The sequence below is a fragment of the Egretta garzetta genome, unplaced genomic scaffold (genome assembly GCF_000687185.1).
Source record: "Egretta garzetta isolate BGI_Z169 unplaced genomic scaffold, ASM68718v1 scaffold313, whole genome shotgun sequence".
Classification (NCBI taxonomy): domain Eukaryota; kingdom Metazoa; phylum Chordata; class Aves; order Pelecaniformes; family Ardeidae; genus Egretta; species Egretta garzetta.
This window is the reverse complement of record NW_009259063.1, coordinates 1,034,982-1,059,414: the sequence shown is the minus strand read 5'-3', so window position 1 is coordinate 1,059,414 and position 24,433 is coordinate 1,034,982. Positions and strand designations below refer to the sequence as shown.

General features: G+C 38.7%; 1 protein-coding gene across 5 annotated transcripts in view; it reads right to left on the bottom strand.

Annotated features, from left to right (window-relative positions):
• Nucleotides 1-24,427, bottom strand: part of CMC1 (C-X9-C motif containing 1) — a 59,289-nt gene extending 34,862 nt beyond the window's left edge. For 4 of the 5 annotated variants that reach the window (XR_004841500.1, XR_004841498.1, XR_004841499.1 and 1 more), the window contains exons 1-2: nt 24,257-24,427; nt 11,472-11,564 (exon numbers count right to left, since the gene is read on the bottom strand). Coding sequence is in view for 2 of the 5 variants with exons in the window: in XM_035890708.1 (XP_035746601.1) it covers nt 11,472-11,514 (43 nt within the window). In the remaining 3 variants the exon portion in view is untranslated. Of the gene's footprint in view, nt 1-4,947; nt 5,039-11,471; nt 11,565-24,256 lie in introns of those variants that run through there. The other variant, XM_035890710.1, reaches the window with a different exon arrangement.
• Nucleotides 24,428-24,433: the final 6 nt, after the last annotated feature.

The window sequence follows — 24,433 nt, the reverse complement described above, 5'->3', positions numbered from 1 at the left end:
GGGGGGGGGGGAGGGGGGAAGAAGAATAACTAGAACCCTTCCTTGAGAGATTCTGGATCACAGACAGGAAGAAAGAAGGCTATAAAGTGTAAGATATTTTATGTGATAAAATGCATGCAAGGAAATCCTGAACTTGACTACTAGAAGTGAAAAAAGGCATTTCAGACTTAAAGAAACCTTTCTTAAAACTCAGTTTAGGAAATAGGTAAGAAGGCAGACCCCTTAATACCATAATTAAAGTTCAAAATTCCCTACAACTATGTCAACTCCTTCCCAATACATTGAATATCAAGAGGGAATCTGTTCACCCCATCCAAGGGAAATTTTCATGCACTGCTCTTCTACACTATTTTCTTTAAAATTCCTAATCTATGTTCCTTTCCTACTCATTATCCCATCAGAATGATTACCTTCCATCCCTTACATGATTATCTTCAAATCATTTACTAGTATCCCTCTCAAATCTAGAATACAGCAGCTGAACTGTTTTTCTTGCTCCCTTATCATAAAAGTAAAGCCTGATCCATAATTCCAATGCTCTGTACAGCTCTTGTATTCCTTGTCCATCCCCTTTCACATCTTCTGACCAGTTCTACAGCTCTTAATTCCTCATGCAAAATATTTCTCACCTTCTGTCATATGCTTACACTTCATGTAAAGCTATCCTGATCTCAGGCAGCGCATGTTCCAGGAGCGCTTTTCTGCAAGGTTCCTTTCTTCTTATTTTTGAGGATTAACAATAAAATAAAATGTTAAAAATAAAATTCAGAGGGATGACAACAGAGCACAAGTGTTTTATGACCTTTTATTACTGTAACCTTTACTCCCTTCTCAAGCATCAGACCTGTAAGTAGAGCACCCTTTAGAGCACAGATCTTTCTACTCTTTTTGTATGCAGCAACACAGAGACAACTATTGGAAAACAACTACAATAGCAATAAAACTACATTTGGGGTTTGGAAAGGGTGGCATTATTTTTTGTTGCCAGTATTAAAAGGACCTGAAAAATAACGCACACAAATGTGGTTTTACTTAGCAACAGACAACATTGTTTCTACTTTAAAAAGTTGTTCATTGCCAGTGTCGTTGCCACAGGATCCATTACCTTCTGTAGCAAAGAGTAAGTGCCGGAAGGACAATTCACACAATCTTTAGAATTACCGTTCCACAAGGAAAAAGAAGTTTAAAATGTTGTCATCCCAAAACAGGATGAAAATTCGAGATTTCATTAAACACACTCTGATGTTTCCAGAACACCAAAAACCATGAAGAACACTCAGATCACCACATCTTGTTTTAAGTGCATGTGTTTGCCGAACTGCTTGCCACTTTAACTTGCATTGCCTGATAAGGCCTGCGTTTCCAGACCTTTTTTTTGACTGGCTCTGCTGACTCAATGTTCCATGCAATGATATATACATCAGATACAGCTCTCCAGTCTACAGGAAATGGTGGAGATCAAACCCACAACTCTCACAATGCACTGCCTCATAAAATCAAAGCCTATTAGATGAACCCACAACTATTATTCTGATTCCTGTTTAGTTAAACTGGAATTAATACTTCATTTCAATTTTTGTGATTTGGATGAGCAATTTTCTTTGGCAAAGACAAGCGCCAACTTCATGCGTTTTCTAAAGAATGGTGGACAGAATTTTTTCCCTATTACTTTACCCTGAATATTGTGCGTTCTTTTCAAGGTCAATACTCCGCTTGTAGGCTATCTGAAAGCTCACTATTTACTATATTTCTGAATACACAAGTAGCTATTTTGACCAAACTAAGTTCTATTTTTCCACTACTGAACCTAATGGTATCTACACAACACATTCTGACTTCAACAGTTGAAAAATAACCTATTTTCTGTGTGAAAGCAACCCCAGGGTAGTATTCATAATTCATATACAATATAAATATTTATACATATGCAAAGGGAATATAGCATGACCTCTTAAAAGTATTAGATTTATTTACACAAAGCGCTAACTGTGTTACTGTTGAATGTAGTATCTAAGAGGGGTTTATAAGCCAAAACTGCAAAGCAACTACTTAATACATCTTTAAGGACATGCAGTTAAAATAACAGTTACCTTGAGTCACATGCACTGCCATTAACAATGCATTGCTATGTGCAGCTATAGTATGTGTCATGTCATACTGCAATCCTCTCATACATAAGCTACTGTATCTGTTGGTTATCACCACCATCGAATGGATACCAAAAAACCCTACAGAATCCCAAGTATGCCCTCAACTGCTGGCAGTAAGAGTGACTGACACAGAAGAATCAAAACATGTCAAGTGAGAAAGAAAATTATGAGAATCAGCAAATACTGTATACAGCATCTAGGTAAACATACAAACCTGGTCTTGGTAAGAGGCTGCGACAATAACTACCTTAGCCTCCCCCTTTTGTTGGGAGGGTAACTTGATGGTGTTTCCCCTACCCACTGACTGCTGCCCTATGGACACTCACCTCACAGTCAGCCAGCGAAAGTGTTTCTCTAAAGACTGATCTAAATACCACAAAATACCTTAAGATCAGTAGCTACAGGCAAGTTCGTATTTCTCTATTTTTACAGCTTGCAACAAACTAACCTCACCAGGACCCTAAGAAGTGGAACCAGCTATTCAACCTAGCAGTATTGAGTTTACCAGTGGAGAAATGGAAATAATTAGAGCACACAAAAGGCAATCTTGGATTCAAAAGAGCTAAACACTAGACATAACCCAGACAGATTCAATTCTTCAAAAGTCACAGGATATACATTAATGCTAGTACCAGTCCTGAAAGAAACAAGTTTTAAGAAACTATGTTGAAGAAGAGACTTGACACTTTTCTCATCACTGGGCAAGCAATTTCCAGGTACAGAAGTCACATGAAGAGAGAAGCAAGGATCCAGATTTGATGGGGAGATTGTCAGGAAGCAGTGATACAATTAAAGGGTAGAAACAACGGATTGAAGAGGATGTGGATCTTAATTTCAAGTCCAACACTTCCAGTGATCCAAGAAACGCTACAAAAAGACAAATACAATTGTTTTTCTCCTTTCTTTATACACTGTTAAAGTACTTCCATTCTGCAGATGTTACACTCTCAATCTACAGTCTGGAAGAACAGTTTTCCTCCAAAAACTGGATCACCAACTTAACCACAAAATAATACCTGTATCTCATCAAAAAAGCTGCAAAAGAAGCAATCCTGTTGTTCCATCTTCAGCAGTTTGCTAGGTCAGTGCTCTTGTCATGGATATTACTCCCATGTACGACAATAATCCCAAACCATGCAGGCCTCTTCAATTTAAACCAGAATTTGTTAACATGATATAATTAATTTATGCTATCTAAATATATTTATGATGGACAGGGAAACCAATTTGAAATTCAGGATCTTAACTGGGAACCAGTAAAATCTCTGGAGAAAACCAAATTGAAAGACTGGACAAAACACAGGTAACCTATCAAGGCTATCATCTATGAGCTCTGAACTACCAATATCACTAATACATAAAAATCTCTACCAGGTAAGAGAATCAAAATTAAGACAGTGCTTGTAGGATACGGCAACCTGGCTGAAATTGATATTCATTAGAGTACTCTTTGCATGAATAGGAGCATTTGGACTCTGTGGTCTTTATCAGAGCCCCAGCTGGTAATGGTTGAAGGTTAATGCCTTACCCCATTCTGTTCAATTTTCTGTCCTAATTAGTCCTCCAAATCTATAGCTGTGAGCACCAAGTGTCTGTGCTCAAAAGAAACTAATTAATGCTAGCAAATTAGATCAAGTCCAAAGATCCAACAGCCAAACTCTTAAATGCTCCTTGTTAATAGGAAGTGTAGCTGTCAATAACTGCTGTTGGTGGCTATAATGAGGCCTCTTTCTTTCATTGAAAGTGATTTCATTTCTCTTTGTCCCTGTAAAAGCTGTTCCATTCCCTAATAAAAAAAAATAAAAAACGCCACACAACTAAGTTGCAGTGGTAAAGCTAGCAGTCTGACCCATTTCTTGTCATCAGCTGGGTTGAAATGACATGGAAGGGGGAAGAAAAAAAAAGCCAAACCAAACAGGGTAAGTTCCCTCCCTGAACATTTTCTTCAAAGTCCTAACACTAGTTAGAATGCTTAAATTTCCATCACCGAGCAACACAATATGCCCTCATATTTCTTTTCTATAAAATCCCCTAAATTAGCTGAGTAGTTAATGCTGTATCATTAAAAAAAAAGACCATGAGATCTAGGATCTCATTTCTTCAAATTGTAATTTACATATAGCTGTTCTCTCTGCCCAGTTTGTTGAAGCAAAGCTCAATATACCATAATCCCTCTAGAGATTGTATTAATTCACATAGTTAAATGTGATGAGAGCAAATTTTCATTGGAAATATATAGAGCTGAATCATTTTTCCAAAATAAAAGCTATTGTGCACAAACATCATATAAAAATTCAGCATCTTACTCCTGAGAAACCCTAAGCAGGGAAAAATACCTAGCAATTTATTACCAGTACTACGTATAGCTGTACACTATCAAAATATCTGAAATAATTTAAGCAACTGACATCTGCACAATATGTACAGCAGTAATATCAATAGCTTCATATAGGGTCACAGGGTCACACACAGTATGACTACAATGTACTTCAATATTCAGCTAATAAATACAGCAAAAGAGGATAACATTCTTCTCCCCTTCTCCACCTGCAGTTTTGTTGCTGGATAGAATCTATGCTCTCAAATTGTATGAACCTTTCTCTCAGGAAAATGAACTTGCAGGTGATAAGGCAGCCTTCTTTTTTCACTCTCATAAAAGAGGGCTATTCCAGTTACAAAATCTGTGATTCCTTCCATGTAACCTCTCAGGCTTTCCATCAAGCTCTGAACAATATGTACACAAGAACATCTAAGTAATTTCTGGTCATAGCAGCTCAATTAAAAAAAAAAAAATTACCAGGAGGTGTCATGTTGATTCACTGATTTTTATCAGTTACTTGATCTTTTTGCTTTGGCCAATCAGAAGGTCACTGTATTCCTAGATGCTCCTAAAATACACAAATTTAGAAAAAAATTGTAAGGACTATATTTCCACAGTGAGGCAAAGCAGATGAGCAAAGTTCAGTTATAAATGGCTATTTTAGTTTTAATTTGCTTCAAGAAAATAAGACTCAAAATTTTTAAATGTGAGTTGCCATGTAATTTCCCACTACTATCAGTCTTAGCATCTGCCAGTGTCAACCTCAGAACCGTGACTGTAGAACCAACAGGTTAATCCTCCCCCAGCATTTAGCAAGGGTTTGCATCAGTTAACAGAACTTGGCCTGCAATACAAAGGAAAGTGAGTAATACCACTCAGTAACATCAAGCTGAAATTTGCTATGTAGTTCACAAATTTCATTATCTGCATTTCTGGTAAGAAATTATACATAACAAGACTTTTTTTGAAGAAGGATTATCTAAAGATGTGCTTGGGCAATTAAAAGTGCAACATCACATGTAGTTCAATGAGAAATTTCTTTGGTTTTATGGGGCTTGATGTGTCAGGTGTAAGGGTCATGGTCTAGAGCAGGTGGCCCCTACGGGGACAGAGATAATGTCAGTGACAGGACTGTTGAGTAACTGCACATTATCAAAACTCTGGTTGACACTGGTCATGCTCTACAGTAGAGAAGCCTGCAGTAGTGTTGCATCCCATCATTTTCACTAAGTATCAACATGAGCCCTGAGGAGGAGAGGGCTAATGGGGAAACTGGAGAATGGGAGGAGGGCGGCTGCTTGGAAATGTCCTTTTCCAGCCACGCTTTCCAAACCATTTTTAAAGCCTTGCTAAGTATCTCAAAGAGTTTTTTCAGCAATGAAAATCCAGTTGCCCTGATTACACGCTTCCTACAGACAAGAGATCCAACATAGCAGTTGATCCAGGGAAGGTCCTCAACTCAGCACAGGTGGAATCATCCCCCTTTTGTCTCCCCTTCTTTAGAGAAAAAAAAAAAAAAAAAAAAAAAGGCAACAGAACAACTTGTCATCTTGGCCAAATGGTTATTTCCCACAACAAGCTTCAAATGAGAAATGGACACGTTATTTGCAGAGTCACAGGCAGGATCAGGTCTTCAATCACCCACATTGTTTCCCTTACTTCGCTGTCTTCCTAATGGCAAAACCAGGCTGATTTGAACTATCTATCCCTGTATTCACCCTGGAAAGCGCACAGCTCAGTTTCCTACGTGAACCGAGGACCCTTACAAATGACTCACAATTACAGAAGACATCTACAAGTCACTCTTGGTGACCTTTAAAGGCCCAAACCCAGACCATGTACCAATAGCAGACTACAAAATTTAGAAAAAGTTTAGAACTAAACCCCTGCGTCTGTGGGACAAGATTGCTTTTCTCCCAGCAAAAAAATTACTGTGGAGCTTTGGAAAGTGGGGAGAATTGCTTTATAATACAACAAAGAGACTAAACACGTACAACAAATCTAATACCAAATTATGGTCTCATGACTGACTCAATGATCCTGTACTTTCTTTTTGGGATCTCAACTTAAGATGACTTCTCCAGAGTCCAAACCCACAACCTATCAGTTAGTCAGCTGTTTCTGTTTTTATTTTCCAAGCCAGGTAACCCAAAATCAAATTGAACTGAGTGTACAATCCTTAAAGTACTACTGTTTGTGTATTTCTGCCCTCAATGGTTTTCCTATACCTAAACCCACCAAGTTAAAAATTTCAGAATCTGTAACTCTGAACAGCAGAAGTGCTCTTAAGAAATGGAACAAACATTTCTGTAGGTATGATCAAGATCAACAAAAGCTCTTGCAGGATTTTAGTGCATGTCTCTTGTTTAAGAGCATAGAGGAGTCATGGAAAGCACAGCATGACCAGATGAAACTACAAAAGTCTTGACAAGCTAAAGATAACCCTTCTGATGAAAAACGCTAACTTCAGGTTCCTGAAATTTGCTATGATTTTGCTTTAAAGAAGTTTAGTCGAGTGCAAACTTTATCGCTGGAAATTAAAGCCAAAAACTTGACCATTTTAAAGAAAAAGTTTGCTTAAGAAATTATTTCATAAAAGCAATGGATGACGCAATGGCAAATAAACGCTCCTTTTAGCTACTTCAGTTTGAAAGCACGTAATTTTATAAACCAAGGACACACTGATACAGAAATACATAGATTTAGTATTATTTTGGACAAACTCACACTACAGTTTGTACAAATACAGTGAAAAGTTCCTGTAAGATAAAGTTGTTGGGGTTCTTTATTTGCTTGGTTTTTACGACACTTTTGATACTCCTGTAATAGCCCAATTTCACATACCTCCAATGCATGGATATTAACACAGTAAAGCATTATTTACAAATAGTCATGGAAAATTGACTAGTCTTTTGCAGAAAGCATGTTTACCCTCTTAACAAAATCACAAATGCATCCACTTTCACTGAAAAAGTGCCTGGAAATCTTAAACACACAGAAATTATTCTGCAAGTAAGATGTACTAAATTCTTGAGAAACATACAGCACACACAAGAACTATACCAGAACAATCTGAAAAGACTTCAAGGTAAATTTAAATAACCGAAGTAAAATGAAATACAACCAGACACAATATGTAATCATTCTTAAAAATTATCAGATGGACACATTTTCATGCTTATTTCACCTCCAAGCTACTCTGGTATGCTAACACCCGAGCACAGCAATGGGTCACCTATTTAACCATGCTTGAGTAGCAGGATCACCTCTTGAGTTAACAAAACCTTCATTTTTTATTTATTTTTTAACCCTTAGGGTTTCTTTTCCCTGGATAGCTCTTGAACACGTGCTGGACAGGCTGTCACTACTTGCATTATTAGCTCTGATAAGCACACAGCTCTAGGTGGTATAGCTGCAGGCTAAGGTAACGGACTGTATACAGATGGACCCCCGTGCTCACGCAGAGCACTATTGAAAGTATAGGGGCTCCCCATAGGGACAGATATGAACCTAGCGTGACCAAGTAAATTGTAAAAAGCTCATACTTGTAGAATAGCTTTGTTTCCAATATTATCAATGCATTTACCACAATTTCCTAAAGACAAAATGAAACAAAGGTATTTTAATAGGAGTTGTTCAAACAAAATTAACACAAAGCAGAGAAATCCTACACTGAGAGCAAGTTAAATGAGTAGCTATGCCACTTAGTGTAAACAGCACCATTTCGTGCACATGTGTGCACTCTGTAGCACACAAACTGGATCGCAGGAGTTTTGATTACTTAATTACACAGCTTATGTTCATAGTTTATAATTGTTTACAGCATAAAAACCATAGCCTATTTACTCTGATTAACACCTATCCCTCTGTACTAACAAGACAAATTTATTCCAGGAATAATTTCACAATGGATTTAAGAGATGATAAATTCTCCTGTTCACAAAACTGCTTAAGCTTCATTTCCCATGGTTTGGTCTCCTCCCCCCTCCCCCCACCCCAAGACTAAAAGGTGTAAAACAAAACAGATGAACTGATGCTACCACTTTTTTTTTTTTTTATAGGGATATGAAGGTGGGGTTTGTTTGTCTAGTTAATCATAAAAATTGCATCAGAAATATTCAGTTTCTACCTCTAACTTCCACACAATTTGATCAAAGCTGGCTTACAGGTGACAAGAGGAATGAGGGGGAGACAGATGCATCCACAAACCTCATTCTCCTAAAGATACACAACTGAACACTACTCAGGACAAAGAAGAAAAAAATCACAGCTTTGCCTAACACAAAAAAAACCCCAAACCCTGCATTTTGCTTTAAAATTCATGGAGGCAAAAACATGGAGAAGCTGCAAGCTAATGGTCCACAGTTCACAGCTCAATAATCTCCAATATTGGTTGCTGCCACAGAAAAGATGCTGAAACCAAAGTCCTCACCTTACACAGAGAAAGTTCGGAAGAGAAAAACAAACACACACACCCTCCTTTGGTTTACCCCCAAAGACAATTATACAAATACCATGCTCTCAAAATATTTTTAACTCATATTCTCTTTCAATGACCCACATCACTGTAATTGCTTTTCCTATTCATTTTTTTCCCCAACAGGTATAGAGTTCAAAGTAAAAATGATTGAGCTATCATTCAAATGAAAAAAAAGGTATATTAAGTCCTTCTGGCAGCACTGGAAGTTACCTGCCATGTGATGCCACTTTGGCAGATATTCCCAACTCTTTTCCCACTTACTCATCTCAAAATTATTGTAACAGCATTCCTTTATGTCTTTTGGGGAACCCCTAAAAACAGCTGCTTGAAAATATGCTGGTCCACTTTAACTAGGCTTGACTCTAAACATAGTGATAAATGTATAGAAGCCTCCTTTGAAGTTTCTTAGCTAACAGTGAAAGACAAAAAGCCACATGCCATTGGGGAAACAATTGTTCTTCCTGCCATGGTAAAAATACACACAAAACAGTATGGCAACTAACTGAAATGCACTCCATCAGTAAATACTGTTGGAAGATGCATAGAAGGCACTGCTGAAGATTTGAAGAACCAAGTATTAGAGCAAGTTACACAGTGTGGGAGGTTTGCTGTACAGCTGGATGAAAGTACAGATGTTTCTAACTTCTCTCACCTTATGGTATTTGAAGAACTTTTTTTTTGTGTGTGAGAGCCACTAAAGGAGAGATGCACCACAGAAGATATGTTCTCAATGGGAAATGGCTTCTTCAATAAAAAACAATGTTTTATGGATAAACTGTGCAAGTGTAACCACTGATAGAGTGGCTGCTGTGACTGGGATAAAAAAGGGATTCCAGAGAAAGGTTACAGAGGTAGCACTGCACATGGAACTCCTCCTCTGCGTCACTTATAGGCAAGCTATTGCAGCAAAGAAGGCGGAGCCAGGAGCACACCAAGTGCTGCAGGATGACATCGATGTGCTAACTTTATAAAAACAAGCCCTTTGAATAGTAGCATCTTTAGCAGACTTTGTAATGAGATGGGGAGGGACCATGAAAATCTCTTGCAGGACACAGAGGTTTCCTGGCTAGCTTGCGGCAAAGTGCTTGAAAGAGTTGTCAAACTTTACACATTTTTCTTTTACAAAAAGACAAATTTGCTGACCTTTTCAGCGATGACAGGTGGCTGTGAGTAGTTTGCTACCTAGCAGATACTTCCAAAAAATAAACACCCTTAATGTGTCCCTTCAAGGTAAAGGTGACGTTTTAACAAAGAGTGACACAGTAACTGCTTTTCAAAAGAAACTCATACTATGGAGACAGCATTTTGAAAACGGATGTTTGGAAATGTTTCCATCATTATGTGATTATTTTTTTTTTTGGTTTTGTTGCTGAACACAATGTGATTTGTCACCTTTAAAAACCTCTCGTATCTGTACACTTTAAAAGGACAGAAACAGAATTTTCTAACCTATTAAAAAATCTTCCAAATGAGAATTCCAGTGGTTTTTGAACCTATCTGTTAAAAATATAAACAGGCAATGCCTTCCAATTAGTTTGGAAGAAATGACTGACATCAAGGAAGATAAACATAAAAATTATTTTAAAGTACTGTTTATTTAATCTTCATCTCATCTTTTTAAATTTCTATTTTTGTGTTTTATAATGTACACGATATACTGGTACTGTGGTACCATAAATGTGGTAAATATACATATATTGGGATTGTGCACTCACGGAATTTTTACTGATGGGGTGCACAATCAAAAAAGTTCAGAGAGCACAGATCTGTTTGACAAGAGGCAGGTGACCTCCACTGAAAGCGTGCCACTAATATAGAATAATTCCGTGGACTACCTTGTTTTTTCCATTCTTACAGCAACATTCTCGGCTAACCTGTGCATAAGTAGCTCTTTCTGGTACTTCAGAAAGTTCCAGATTTCTTCCAGGAATATATGAACAGTTGGGTGTCAGAAGAAGTGGTGATACCCAACTCTGAAGAGTTACTGTCCAGTACTCTTCAAAAGAAAATCAAAATATGCAAAGTGGACTGCATCATCCTATTTCAACATCTGTCTAATAACATGAGTGTGTTTATGTGCACACATCATTAAAATATTGTGGCAGGGAAAGGATGCAGTTAGTTGGAAATATTTAAATACATTTATCATAATGAAGGAGGCCCTAACCAAAGGCTCACATGAGGCAATTCCATTTATTTAAGTATGAAATACTACGTACAGGAATATAGTAACTCCTGCGTTGCTCTGTCATCACATAGTCTAGACCGAGATGTGGAAAGTTTTATATCACACTGAATTCCACAGCCCTTGAGAACAAGTCATTTTGGAAAACAGTCCATATCACCAAGCAACCAAAGCCAACACAGTAGATTTATACACTTTACTATTGGTTTCACATTGAACAGATAAGATGTAGATCATACATATTCATTCTCTGACTACTTGACTTCAAAACCAAGCATTATATTCAGGGCACAAAAGTGAATACATCCGATCCCCCAATGAAAACTTGACTCTTACCTTGCACTTTATCTGAACACAGCTCCTTGGCTCGCTCTCTCATTATTTGTGGAATCAAAACATCTTTTTCTACATGTCTCAGCTTAGAATTTTCTGTAACAGAGGGGGGAAAAAAGAAGGAAAAACCGTTTTTTTATCTACACATCAGGGAAAGTCAATCTACTGAAATAACACAGCGTTGTTTATATAACATATGCTAGTATACTAAAACTGTCACAAACTAGCAGCAGAAAGTACCATGGAAGGACCACACAGACCAAAAGATGTTTAAAACTGATCAGATACAAACATGAGCATCACCCTGAATATTTCTGTTGTGCTCAATGTGCACAATGAACCAAAAATAATGTAGAAAATTCTGGCAGCACATTCTAATTTCTGCCTTACTAAACAGAAGGTCTGCATACAGACTGCACAAAGGTTGAGAACTACTTTTATTTCAGGATACTAGTATTTTTCTATGTACATTATCTGCACAAATTGGCTTTTTTACTTACTGTCAAAGTTGAGAAATAAAGCACACATTAGAGCACAACCTGAAATTTGTATTGCTTCACGAAGACTTCAGTTCTTTAAAAAAACCTTAGGCAGCCTCTTAAGCGGAGGATCTAGGAGTTTCTTCATTAAGAAATTCAACTTAACAAGAACAAATGCTGCCGTCTGAATTCTGCACTTAAAAGTACAGTTGCAGTTTGCTTTCAGCTGTCTCAAAACAGAATTCAGAACTCTGAATACAGCTAGCAACTTTGAATAGTTAAAGAACACAGACCGTTTAGGAAAAAAATACTGCATTTCCAAATCCACTTTCTTTAAAACAAAGGGATGAGAATTTATCTAGCACAGCTTTTTACTTCTTAGCTTCTGAGTTAAAAACCCTTTAAAAGATATTTCTTCAGAACATTATATAGTCCAACAGAATTATATCAAATACCTGGTTTTCCTCCTCAAACACACTACTTATTCACCCTTTCATGTTGGTATTATGCTTCAGAATAGCATCAGCTATGATGCTCACATTATGAAAACTCTACTGTCAGATACACTGCCATTTTGAGTGACAATAATTTAATTTTAAAATTGCTTATAAAAAATTTAGATGAAATAAATTAGAAGTGTGATGAATTGAAATTAAGGAAAGAAGCAGAATTTAAGTTACCTACCGCTTTCAAACACTATCTATTTTTCAGAGCATCTGCAGTTACTTCTAGATCAAAAGGCAACAGAGACTAACATTTCTCTAGTCATCTCTAACTCATCACGTTTTGAAGTTTACTAATGCTATGAGGTTACATTACGAGGTTACACAGTATTGACTCTGTGATATTACTAGGGGAATCAGGTAACGAAACAGAGGATTACAATGAGCAATATACAGAATCCGAACTAAAGATTTATCTTTCTCCCCAAAAACTTCTTAGTTGGTCTATAGCAGAAGAAAGAAAACAAAGTGTCTTCTGTAAATACAACAAAAATGCAAACCACAAATAGCTCACAACTTAATTTGCTTCTATGGTCTGATTTTCATGACACAGATAAAATAATTACAATTAAATATCCTTCATTTTAACTTTCTGCAGAGTATCAGTACAATTACTATACCAAGCATTTCCTAGGTTACAGACAACACACAGCTGTCATAAGTTTTTATGAATGTTTTTTAAAAAGCGGGACAAATCAGTTCCGCTGAATGACATGGCAGGAAACAGCAACCACCAGGTTACGTGCCTCAGCTCTACTTCGAATGACTTCAGTCAAAGCAAGCTGGTGCTACTGCAGTCCTGCCTCTCCTGATCCCTGTGAGGCTCTTTCCCCTGTGCTCACATGGATGTGCTCTGCAGCCCTGTGGCAAACTGAAAGGGGAAGTTAATTTGGTTTAGATAAATTCTCTCATCCAGTTCACTATGTAACTGCATAAATGGGCCATGAGAGGGAGCTGCAAGAGATTAGGACATGAAGGAAGATTGAACTGTCATGAGCACCACTGGCTCAAATTATAGCCTAAGCTTCCCCCGTTTTTTTCTTAAACTGGTTATACTGGTGCTTGGAGTAGGCCGAAACTAAGCTGATCTATGAATGTGCATACAGACAAGCAAGTGGGTTGCTAGCTACCACCAAAAAGGAAGTTTTAATACTCCCCATTGCCCTCATTCACCCCATCAAATGAGCACTATGAAGCACTTAACCCACAGTGAGTTATCAGTTCAATACAGAAAACTAACTCAAATACATGCAAAAAAGTGCTTCTCTTACACTTTGGAGTAACTAGTCCTACTTATCAGTTTTAATAAATACTTCATTTAACTTTTACACATCACTATCTACCCCAGCATACATGGAAATGCAAAGGGTAGCACAGAAGTCTTTAGGCCCTGAAAGGGCGGCTGGGCTTCCCCCACTGGCAGAGGTGGCTAGAAGCATCCACAGCTCCACAGGGCTCCAATGCAGGGATCAGCCACCCACTACTGACAAAGAGGAGACGCAGACAGGAACACAACTGAAGGCTAGAAGGAAAACAGGACAAGGGCATCCTCAAAAGAAGAAAAGGAAAAAAAAAAGTCCCCCCTGTTAGTCCAGACCAGTCAAAAAGGATTTTCGGGTTTTATCTTAGCTTAAGCACTCAATTTTCTGTTTGATTATTCAAAAGGAAAAGGGCGTAAGACTGATAGCAAGAAGTAGCTGTACTGGTGTTAACATCAGCTCAACCAGAACCATGACAGAGCTGTGCTCCAGGCAAACTCCCTCATTTTAGTCCCATGTTGTCAAACCTGCAGAGGCTGAAAATGCAGGAAGGAGAGGGCATATCAGGACACAGGGGAGCATCCAGTACAAAGAATTAGAAGAGAGCTACAACAGTAATTCAAAGGTAATTATTCAATGCTGTAAAGGAAACAAGAATAAAGACCACTTATAATCTCTTATAATCTCATCTACAGTTTTTATAAACAAGTTTGTTGATAAGTATCAGTCTTTAAACCATGAAAAGAAAAGCACAAGCAATTTATATCATCTTGTAACGTCTAGGAGGTAGTTTTATGTATCCGGGTGCAACCATCTCTCAAAATAGCTCAAATGCAGATGTTCAGTTTGGGAAGTACTTTTAATGAGTTTTAATCGTAACGTCTTAGTCTTTTAGTATTCTTCTTTGATTTGAAACTATCCATTGCATTACAAATACAGTGATTTTTCTTCAATGATCTTAAAATACTTTACTGAAGTTGGTATCCCTAGCTTTTATACAAAATATTAAAGAAAAATAAGGCATAGATACAGGTACCAGATAACACATTTACATGCATTTCTGATTCCGACCTTGTACTTGCAAGATCATCATCAATCCAACCTAATCAGCTCTGCAGTAACATATATGGCAAGAATCTTGAAAGAAACACCACCTCAGAAGCAAGACTTCATCAAACAACAAAGACAGCCATGATGTGAAACCATTAATTCTTTTTGTCTTTTTTGAACTATATCACAGTTTCTAGAATAGTATTTTTTGCCCCTTTTTCAAAGTTCACTATTCTGCACTAAGAAAGATAAATCTTACTCTAGGTACCAGATTTGCTGCAGACTAGTCCCTACAGAAGAACCTGCATTACAACAGACCTACTACTGCTTTATTTCACCTTCAAAACACCAATAAAATTATCCCCAGACAAGCAAGAAATATGTTTTCCTATAGTTTGCCTTTTGCAATTTGAAAGCTCACACCCACATCCTCCACACACTTTGCCTGGTTTTCTGGGTAGGCTGTTTGAGATGATCACGGCCTTTGGCCGCAAAGAGAACCAAAACCAACACGCTACCTCTCAGCTTCCAGAGGGCCAGGCAAATGTTAGCAGCAGCTTTTCCTTCTCCACCTGCCAGCCAAAACTCTGGCATGTTTGTTAGCGCAACTTAATACTTTGAGATTCTACCTTTACCTTAGCCTTACATTCCCTTGAAATTTACTGGTACCATCAAACATTGCAAGGGGCAGCTGGATGAACACAAGCTAATTAAGTAAAAGCTTACAAATAGCAGACTAAATACAATTAACAGTAAAAGCTAAATACTTAGTAAAAATACATGCAGAAGTTAAGCCAGAATTAAAACCAAATGCAGTCTTGCAGGTGTTACAGCATCTAAGTCACTAGCTCCTTGAAAATGTGAATGAGGCTACAGCCAAGGAATCAGTGTGGTGCAACCACTGAATGTTTCCTGAAGACAGACATCAGCACATTCCTAAATGCTGCCTCATGGGGACGAGGAACAGATGAGAGGATAAAGAATGGGTACAGAGGTTATAAGATTGCAGTTGCCAGAAAAAAAAAAAGACAGAAGGGGAGAAAACTACAGAAAAGGGAGTATCTCTGTGAAAGAGAAATTGTTTTCTGTACCACCTCAGCCCAGTGTAAAGAATTAAAGGAAGGAGAGAGAGATTACTGAACTCGAAGATCTCCATATTCAGCAAAACACTAAGAACACATTTAAGACACTTTTTTTTTTCTTTTTACAAACAAAAACCATAGGGTTTGGCAAATCTCAATGCTTGAAACGGTTCTCTGGTTGCATACAATATGTAGGGCAGAAGATTACAATTGTAATAGTTTTCTGTGGTTGATCAAAACCCTCAGCTGCAAAAGCTATTTTGTACCATGAAAGGCCAAGGACCACAGCTATTCTGTTTAACCGTTTTCATTATTTTTGTAAAAATGACCAAAAAAAAAAATCACAAAATAAATGCATCAACAGGAACGAGAGCGTCACAACCACTAGAACAGCACAGAATACACATCAAATTCACTCGGTATGGAAGTTGGGAAAACAGATGACAAATACTCTCCTGGCTTCCCAGCCTCTGACCACAGGATCCTGGAAGGCTTTGACAAAAAGAGGACCAGAGCGTAGACCTGTGTTGTAGGCAAGCAGACTTTTAAGAGGACAGGAGAAGAATGAAACACAAAGCTGCTTTCCAGTCCTAATAACCAAAGGGACACTAGCAGCCTGTCATATTAATTAGAAGACTATCACAAAAAGGGGATACCAAGACAAAAAACTTTCCTAGAAAAGTGTCCTGAGAAAAGTCGTATCATCTCCCCTCTTCATTCAACACAGTTGGTAACTGACTTTTGCACCCTTTTGTCACTACGTCCTGCTGGTATTTTACAGCTCTGCTTTCATCTCTCTCATGACTTCAGGTAGCAGGGACACAGATTACTCAGAAAAGTTGAGAAAAACTTGAAAACTTGTCTACACAGATATTTGCAGAAGCCTCATACCTTCTGCATCCAAGAGGAAGTGAGCCAACCGATTCCAGTAACAGTTTTTGAAACACACATTTCTCATTATAAGCTCTGTAATTTGGATTTTCTTGGTTCGGTTTACCTATGCACATTTTAAAAAATAGCTCAAAGTAGTACTTTAAACATTATAGCTATTTCAGTAAGAACCACGGTATCTATGAAGAACAGAGAAAGTTTTATTAAGTTTTTAACATTTTCACTAGCAACTGTTATAACTCGTATTTTTCTTGAAGTCCCAGTTATATCAACTTTTAGACATCAGTTCTGTTATTTACTAGCAAAAATACTGTACAAGGTTTGGTCAACGTTTAAGAATCCAAGTTAAAAAATGTAACACTGTTCAAAATATAGACATTTTAAAACAATCGTTTTCATTATTTTGGGGCCTCGGTTCACCTTACTGCTTTTTTCCTACCAGCTGCCATCAAAGATAAGCAGTTGTCAGTGGACAGATCTCTAAGACAACCTTTCTTTTTTAAGCTAAGATATAGAACTTGAAAAAAGTATTAACAAAAACTTCAGCAGCAGAAACAATATTTATTACAGTGATGAAAAACAGGAACATACATGCAGAATTCCCATTCTTTAACTTACACCACAATTAAAGAAAATCTCTACTCAAAAGAAGTGGAGTTCTTTTCCTGGAAGGGAAGGTCTTGTCTTCCTCTCTGATGAGCCTACTAAACTTGAGTTTACCAGCTATTCTCTCTTTTTTTTTTTCACATGTGGATCTATACTATAAACAACAATTAAAGGTAAGATGGGCTGGAGAATGAAAAATAAGTTTCTAGCTAAGTTACATAAGTGCATTAATTTAGGGGATTCACTTATCTTTCATATCACTTAGTAAAAATAATTTCTGTGCTGTAAATACTTTGTTTCATCCCAAAGTTTTGTTTTAAAACACTTGTCTATGAGCTAATTACATTGAAAAAGTACACTTTTATTAATAACAGAAGTAGCAGCATGGTGTTAATTGCATGCTTACTGGCAAACATTCCTTTCATCAGACTATTGGCTCTAGAGGTTCAATTTTTTCAAAAACCATTTCAGTTTTATTTTAGTGTACTTGTAACAGTATTTTGAATGAGAAAAGAGAATTACAGCTTACCACTTCTCCAGGAAAAGAATGCATTCAACTCAAAATTTGCATCTCCTTATTCTGCCTAGCTTATCCATTTTGTATTAAAGTTACTAGTTACATTAATTCATGCAAATTCATTTGCGCATGTGTGTATCATAAAAACGGTTATTTAAAAAATCTGTATAATTGAATATAATATCCACTACTTAAAACCTCTATTCTAAAACACTATGTCACACATCAGAATAAATCAATTTAGAGGCAGACCCATTAAAGTTGTGGGAGGAAAAAACCGATATGTTTCTAAAAATCTAAGTTTTTTTCCTTACAACTGTAATTCTGTGTATCAATGTAATTAATACTTTAAGTACCCAATCGTGTAGCCTGTGAGGGGGCTCCTGTGCCCTTACTGCCATGAGGTTTGTGGGGCCAAAGTGACAAATATCAGCATATCATTTTGTAACCTCGGTCCCACAAATGCATTCAGGATCTTGTTAAATGTAATGGATTTTATCAGTCAAAAACATCCAGTGTGAACTGACTGATGATGGACCAGGACCAAACATCTTTATGCATACATGAAATGCTACTGAGTTTGGTAATTTCATTTGCACATAGGTGTTTGCATACGAACTAGAGTCTTAAGTACTTTGCTCTCTACTGAGGTTTTACAGTATAGAAGGACAACATGAAGTGACAGAAGTGTTATAATCCAATTGAAATAACATACGTGACATCCTGAAACCCTGATACAAAAGCAAAAGAGGCTGATCAGTGCAGCTTCTCTACACAGCAACCTTTTTTTTCTTTAAATGTATATGAATACATTTATTTGTGTTTAAAAAGTTACATATTTTTAGATCTTTCTATCTAATACTGACATAATTTTAAATTAAGATGGAGTACAGGGATGACAACACCAGGGAAAATTTCCAAAGCTTTAACTTCTCACCATTCTATCATCACCTCAAAGTCAATTTTCACCTTTTTCACTGGCTGAATTTGTTATCTTACGTTTTGCTTTGGGGCTCGTATTCTTGCAATGTGACAGTACTGGATTATGAGAATACTGACAAGCCTGTTTGTTAAAAATGAACAATGGCTATATTACAGCAAGTCTGTAATATCTAGAAAGAAAAGGAAAAGCACACCTGACAAAGAACACTTATTTGTTAATTACATGTGGATTGCAAATGCTCATACAGCCAGTGAGTAGTAAGTAAAGCCAAGCCTGAAGTTGCTTGTGAAGATTTTTGACACAAGGAGATTTTTTTACACTCTTGATCACACAGCAAAGCCAGTTACAGGACCCGAAGAATTAATTACAGATCAGGGCTTAATATTTACTACTGAAAATTACGCAGGTTCATTAACAACTAGCCTGAACTATTGCTCGAGTATGACAGACCTGCCAGTTAGGAAAACTTACGGTGTGAGCTACCTATAAGGGGAACAGCCCACCTCAAATCCCTCTGACAACTATAGGTGAGGATTCCAGCAAAATGCACAAAACACAAAGTCAGGAATAACCAGGGCTGTGGACTGGCCAGGGAGTAAAGTAGCACGGACAGCCTTAATTCCAACATTGTAAAGCTTCTGAATGCTTCACCGATTTAAAAACCTTAACACAACTTTCTGTCACTTAAACAAAGACACCACACAGCAGTATTTCAGCAACCAAATACACATTTTAGCTTTTTTCTGGGACAGCAAAAATATACTAACAGCACAGATACAATTGGATTCCTGCACAGAGGGCTCCACATCTTTTAAGTGAAACCCAAACTCTTCAGCACCTCTTGTCTGAAACAGGTCCCAAGTGTACAACCCCTGTTTCTTCTCTGCTGCTTCTAACTAACATTGGATGTTGTCCAAGAATTTACTGCTTACTTCCACCTGGAGTAAGAAATAGAGAAAGGTCCTGCAAAAACCATGAGCTATCTGAAGTATATAAACCAAATAGACCACATAAAATAGAGCTAAGCACTGACCTCAAGTACTGTGCAATAATTTGCATTAGAAACAAGAGATGAGTAACAGGTAAAACCCACATAAAAAGAGCAAAGTACCCACCATCTGGATGAAGGGATGCAAGAAAATCTAACAACCAATGAAACCCCCCAATTATTATGAGAGGAGACGCTAACCACCTAAGATTTCCCACCATACCAAATAATGCTTATCAGTGGCTACAGCACTACATACACCTCTTGGCTAATTTTCAGAATTGTGTGATAAGGTGTAAAGAAAAACAGTGTAAACCACAAATAAAATTTTCATTAAAAAAAATCTGCCCAAAACTCCTTGAGGACTTGAATATTTAGCTCTTTAACCACTCCTTTCAAGATACAATTTACACCTTTCATTCCAAATAGCAAACACCACACACAAATTAAGAGCAAGGCTTTTGAATAGCAGGACCAAATACCATTCTTCCTGCTACTTTTTTTTAACTGGAAGTAAGGATTAAGAGAAAAGAAAACACAATGCCTACCTTTGATTTCTTTACCCATGTATTTAATGAACAATCAGTATGTAGAGTACAAATGAATGAAGACCTTAGAAACTAACATCATGGCTATAATGAAAACACATCCAGTGTTTTCAAGAGCTGCAGAACATGAGGTGTTCTGACACAAAGAGAAGGCTGAAAGCCTTTTGGTTACATTAAGACAAGGATTGTAAATATTCTAATTTTAAACTCTAAAGAATCCCTTCAAACCACTCAGTACTATTAAACTCTTTGGAGCACCCAATACACCTTTCAATTTCTAGTTCTTTTCCCAGAACCGTTCTCTAAAATGTGGTGTAAACTTCAGGAAATCACAATTATCTTTTCCCTTCATGTTCCCAACACAGGTCAAAAACACTAGGAATATCAAAAAGGTCATTCTCATTCAACTCCCTTCTTGAGGGGACTTAAATACTGAATCAAAGAACAAAGAAATCTCAAGCAAAGCCTTTGACACAGTCTCCCATAGCATTCTCCTAGAGAAGACGGTGGTTCATGGCCTAGATGGGTGTACTCTTCACTGGGTTAAAAACTGGCTGGATGGCCTAGCCCAGAGAGTCATGGTGAATGGAGCTAAATCCAGTTGGCGGCCGGTCACACGTGGTATCCCCCAGGGCTCAGTTCTAGGGCCAGTCTTGTTTAGTATCTTTATCAATGATCTGGAGGAGGGGATTGAGTGTGCCCTCAGCAAGTTTGCAGATGACACCAAACTGGGTGGGAGTGTTGATCTGCTCGAGGGGAGGAGGGCTCTGCAGAGGGACCTGGACAGGCTGGATCGATGGGCAGAGACCAACTGTATGAGGTTCAACAAGGCCAAGTGCCGGGTCCTGCACTTTGGTCACAACAACCCCATGCAACACTACAGGCTCAGGGAAGAGTGGCTGGAAAGCTGCCTGACAGAAAAAGACCTGGGGGTACTGGCTGACAGCCAGCTGAACATGAGCCAGCAGTGTGCCCAGGTGACCAGGAAGGCCAATGGCATCCTGGCTTGTATCAGGAATAGTGTGGCCAGCAGGAGTAGGGAGGTGATCGTGCCCCTGTACTCGGTGCTGGTGAGGCCGCACTACTGTGTTCAGTTTTGGGCCACTCACTGTAAGAAAGATGTTGCATTGCTGGAGCATGTCCAGAGGAGAACCACAAAGCTGGTGCAGGATCTGGAGCACAAGTCTTAGGAGGAGCGGCTGAGGGAACTGCGGTTGTTTAGTCCGGAGAAGAGGAGGCTGAGGGGAGACCTGATCGCCCTCTACAACTACCTGAAAGGAGGCTGTAGCAAGGTGGGGGTCGGCCTCTTCTCCCTGGTAACAGACGACAGGATGGGGGGAAATGGTCTGAAGTTGCGTGAGGGCAGGTTTAGGTTAAACATTAGGAAAAATTTCTTCACAGAAAGGGTTGTCAGGCTCTGGAATGGGCTGCCCAGGGAGGTGTCAAGGCCCTATCCCTGGAGGTATTTAAAAGAAGGGTAGACGAGGTGCTTAGGGACATGGTTTAGTGGTGGGATGGCAGTGTTAGGTTAACAGTTGGACTTGATGATCTTAAAGGTCTTCTCCAACCTAAACGTTCTGGGTTGGAAGGGACCTTTAGAGGTCATCTAGTCCAACCCCCCTGCAGTCAGCAGGGACACCACTAACTGGATAAGGTTGCTCAGAGCCCCGTCCAACCTGGTCTTGAATGTTTCCAGGGATGGGGCATCCACTACCTCCCTAGGCAACCCATCCCAGTGTTTCACCACCCTCAAAAATTTTTTTCCTTATATCAAGTCTAAATTTACTCTGTTTTAGTCTAAAACAATTACCCCTTGTCCTATCTCAACAGGCCTCATTAAAAACTCTGTCCCCCATCTTTCCTGTAGGCCCCCTTTAAGTACTGAAAGGCTGTAATCAGGTCTCCCCGCAGCCTTCTCTTCTCCAGGCTGAACAAGCCCAACTCTCTCAGCCTGTCCTCATAGGAGAGGTGCTCCAGCCTTGGATCATTTTTGTAGCCCTCCTCTGGGCCTGCTCCAACAGTTCCATGTCCTTCTTCTTAATCACAAATATTATCTAAAGAAGTTTAATTAGAAGCTGAAACTGTTCTTCCTTTTATTGATACATTTTTGCCCTTTACATTCAACACTGCTTTATCTTCCATTATTTTACCTTTCCATCTTTTGAAGCGATAATTTCATTCCTTTCAGTATATTCTTCTAGCTCTGTCTTACTGCCCATGCCACTGAAACAAGACACAACCATTCTGCAAGCCCAATTCTCCCCTTCCACTGATATACTGCTGCTGTGTTTAACAACTTAATTTCCACGTGACAGTAAGAAACAGACATTTTAAGTACCTTAGGAAAATTATTAAACTGGCCTTCAAGTCCTCTGTTTTTAAGACCCCCAAAACCGTCCAGGATAGGTAGCAGAACCTGTATTGTGTATCTAAGCTACTGTCAATAACTCTACTTTCCTCTTTACACATTTGTGACTCTTCAACTAGGGATCCAGACATTACCACCTGAGAATGACAGCTATAATCAAGTGCACATTAAAAAGAAAATGAGCTTTCTAATAACCCATGACCTCTACTACTGAAAAAAGGACCCTACAGAGTTTTGGACGTGCTTCATACAAAAATCAACTTCAATGCTGAGCCACGGTACATTCATTCTGAAGATGGATAAAACAAGATTGTAACATGAAATTTTGTCACAGGACTTATCTATCAATTTATTTATTGTATTGTATATGTATTTATCACCTAATGACACAGACTCGGTTCCTTCCCAAACCGTGGCTGTCAAAAAACTCCTCCCATACAAATCACAACCTAATTCACAGGTTCTACATTCTGAGCTTCAAAGGACTCCTTGATACTCACTGCCTACTCCCTGGCAAACCCATGAGAACATTTCTGTCTTTTGTGACCATAAAACGAAGCATCAGTCACAGTTAACAATTTACTAAACTGTGACTCTCCCTATTTTTTCTCGTATGTGAGCCAAGAAGCAGTTAACAATGATGACATTAGAAACTACCACACCAAGGTATCCGAGTTAACACCTTACTGATATGAACAGGGCAGCTCACACCTCTTGCAGCTATTGTTCCAGTTTCTCTACAACCTCACTTAGACATCTCTGCTTTTAGTTCACATTCTGAGGCTCTCAACAGAGCCATAACAGGAGGGACTCACTGCAGGGGGGCGGGGGGGGAAGGTAAGCAAAAGACACTGGATAACAAGGTAGCAGATTTAGAGAGGTGTCAGTAAGCAATGCCACTGCTCAGCAAATGAATCGCAGTATTGGTGTGACACAGCATGTACCCAAAGTACATCCTCAGTAGCCCTACCACAGCTAATATACAACTAAGGCATGGATTAGGAGGGACATATAATGTCATTATAGACATAATTAGGGAAGCAGAACACTGATGAACTTCAGTGTTTGGAGACATCCTTTTTGCTGTATGCTGAACATGCAACAGCTTGAATTAAGCTAGTGTAATAACCAGACTTTTTCCAATGGACAACTGGGAGCAAAATTACACTGTAGATGAACCACCACCACCTGAAATGCAGTGGTAAGTTTTATAATATTTTCTTAATTTAGTAAACCACCAATACTTTAGATGATATGATCAACAAAAGAGAACTTGATGACTCTAAAAATGTCTTGATTGGAGGGCCTGAAGAGCCATGCCCAGGGCAGGTTTCCATCAGAAATGTAGAGCTTAGCCTTGGCTGGCATCCTTCAGCTCTCAACAGCAGTCACGACCGTTGCAGTTCACCACCAACTACAGGTGCCTCAACACCTTGCATTAGCTGAAGCACGCCAAGGCCTCACTGTTTGTTCTGCCAAGGATCAGCCTTTTAACACCAGTGCACCCAGCCAAAGGCACCTGCCTCAGGAACAGAGTGGACGAGTGTCTATTACCTGGGTGTAAGGACACGGGCTTAGATTCACTTCTGAGGATACGTGGCTGTAACTGTTCCGACGAGACGTCGGTAATGTGAAGCCGAGGACCACGTGACCTTCAACCTCTGCCTTTAGGCTCGTTTCCCGGGCAGGGGGCCACAGCAGGCCGGGGGGCGGCAAGGCCCCGCGGCACCT